This window comes from Ascaphus truei, chromosome 18, assembly GCF_040206685.1.
Source record: "Ascaphus truei isolate aAscTru1 chromosome 18, aAscTru1.hap1, whole genome shotgun sequence".
In the NCBI taxonomy this organism is placed as follows: Eukaryota; Metazoa; Chordata; class Amphibia; order Anura; family Ascaphidae; genus Ascaphus; species Ascaphus truei.
In genome coordinates this window covers 36,441,263-36,442,413 of record NC_134500.1, presented here as the reverse complement: position 1 = coordinate 36,442,413, position 1,151 = coordinate 36,441,263, and the positions used below count along the sequence as shown (strand labels likewise).

The following is a 1,151-nucleotide window of genomic DNA, read 5'->3' as shown; positions in this document are numbered from 1 at the left end:
ACGCGTTTTACTCTTCACTCCGCTGTGTTTGTATCTATCTCTTTATCTATATTGCGCCATTCATGTACCTAGCGCTGAACCCCATTCATTCGGCTCCGGGGGGCCCCCGTCTTCCGGAGATACAGACCTCCTAAAGGGGGCGCCAGTACTCGGCAAAGTTTAAAGCTCCCGCATCTCGCCGGCTAATCAGAAGCCGAACTTGATGACGTCGCGGCTTCCTATTGGGCGCGGGAGCTTTGGAACGCCACCATCACATGAACCAGGGTAGCCGAGCAAAGCGGCTACCGGCACCCCCTACGGAGGTCTGTATCTCGGAAAGTAGGGGTCCTCGGAGCTGAAATTAACGGGGTTCAGCTCCAGAGACCCCCTGTATCATCCTTTGTAAAAAAAAATCTTCATAAAATCGCCCGCAATGCTGCTTTATTAGACTTGGGGTGTAATCGTTAGCCCGCGGCCACCCCAGCAGTGCGATTCCTTGCTACCCCTGCGTGCCGCGTATAACGCTCTCTCCGTAAGACCGCCGAGGCTTCCTGGGTTTATACTCTTGCCTGTCGTTGCATTGATAGATAAGCTCACCCTGAAGATCCCGTGGAAGAACCTGTACGGAGAAGCCGTGGTCGCCTCGCTGGAAGGGTTATACCTGCTGGTGGTGCCGGGAGCAAGTAAGTCTTCTCTTGTTCATCGTTAAACCGTAAGGCGGGTCTCTCCCTCTAGAGAAGGTCAATTCCACCACGGAACACTGGTTCAGCCCAAACCAGCTGCCCTGAGCCTGTCACACCGTCACGTGGCAACACAAACACTTTACGATTGTCCACGAATCCACCGGTCACTGTTTAGCTATGTTAACGACGTTTACTATTTGCTGCCTTTTGAAAGCCGGTAAAACGGGTTTGGGATCCCAACGTTGGGGCGTTGTAACGGTGGGTAGGTCACTTTATCTCACTACCTCAGGCACCCAATAGAACGAGGGTCTCCCGTCCTCAAGGGCCGCCACAAGACAGGGATTGGGGATATCCCTGCTTCAGCACAGGTGGTAAGTCGAAGACTGAGCAACTGATTAAGCCACCTGTGCTGAAGCAGGGATATCCCCAGTACCTAATATGTTAGTGACGCTTGAGGATTGCAGTTGGCCAGTCTTTGACTTAGCCACT

General features: G+C 53.1%; 1 protein-coding gene across 1 annotated transcript in view; it reads left to right on the top strand.

Annotated features, from left to right (window-relative positions):
- Positions 1–1,151, top strand: part of LOC142469207 (intermembrane lipid transfer protein VPS13C-like) — a 106,004-nt gene that overhangs the window by 5,018 nt on the left and 99,835 nt on the right. The window contains exon 2 of the mRNA XM_075576167.1: positions 448–662. Within this exon, the coding sequence (XP_075432282.1) occupies positions 448–662 (215 nt within the window). The remainder of the gene's footprint in view (positions 1–447; positions 663–1,151) is intronic.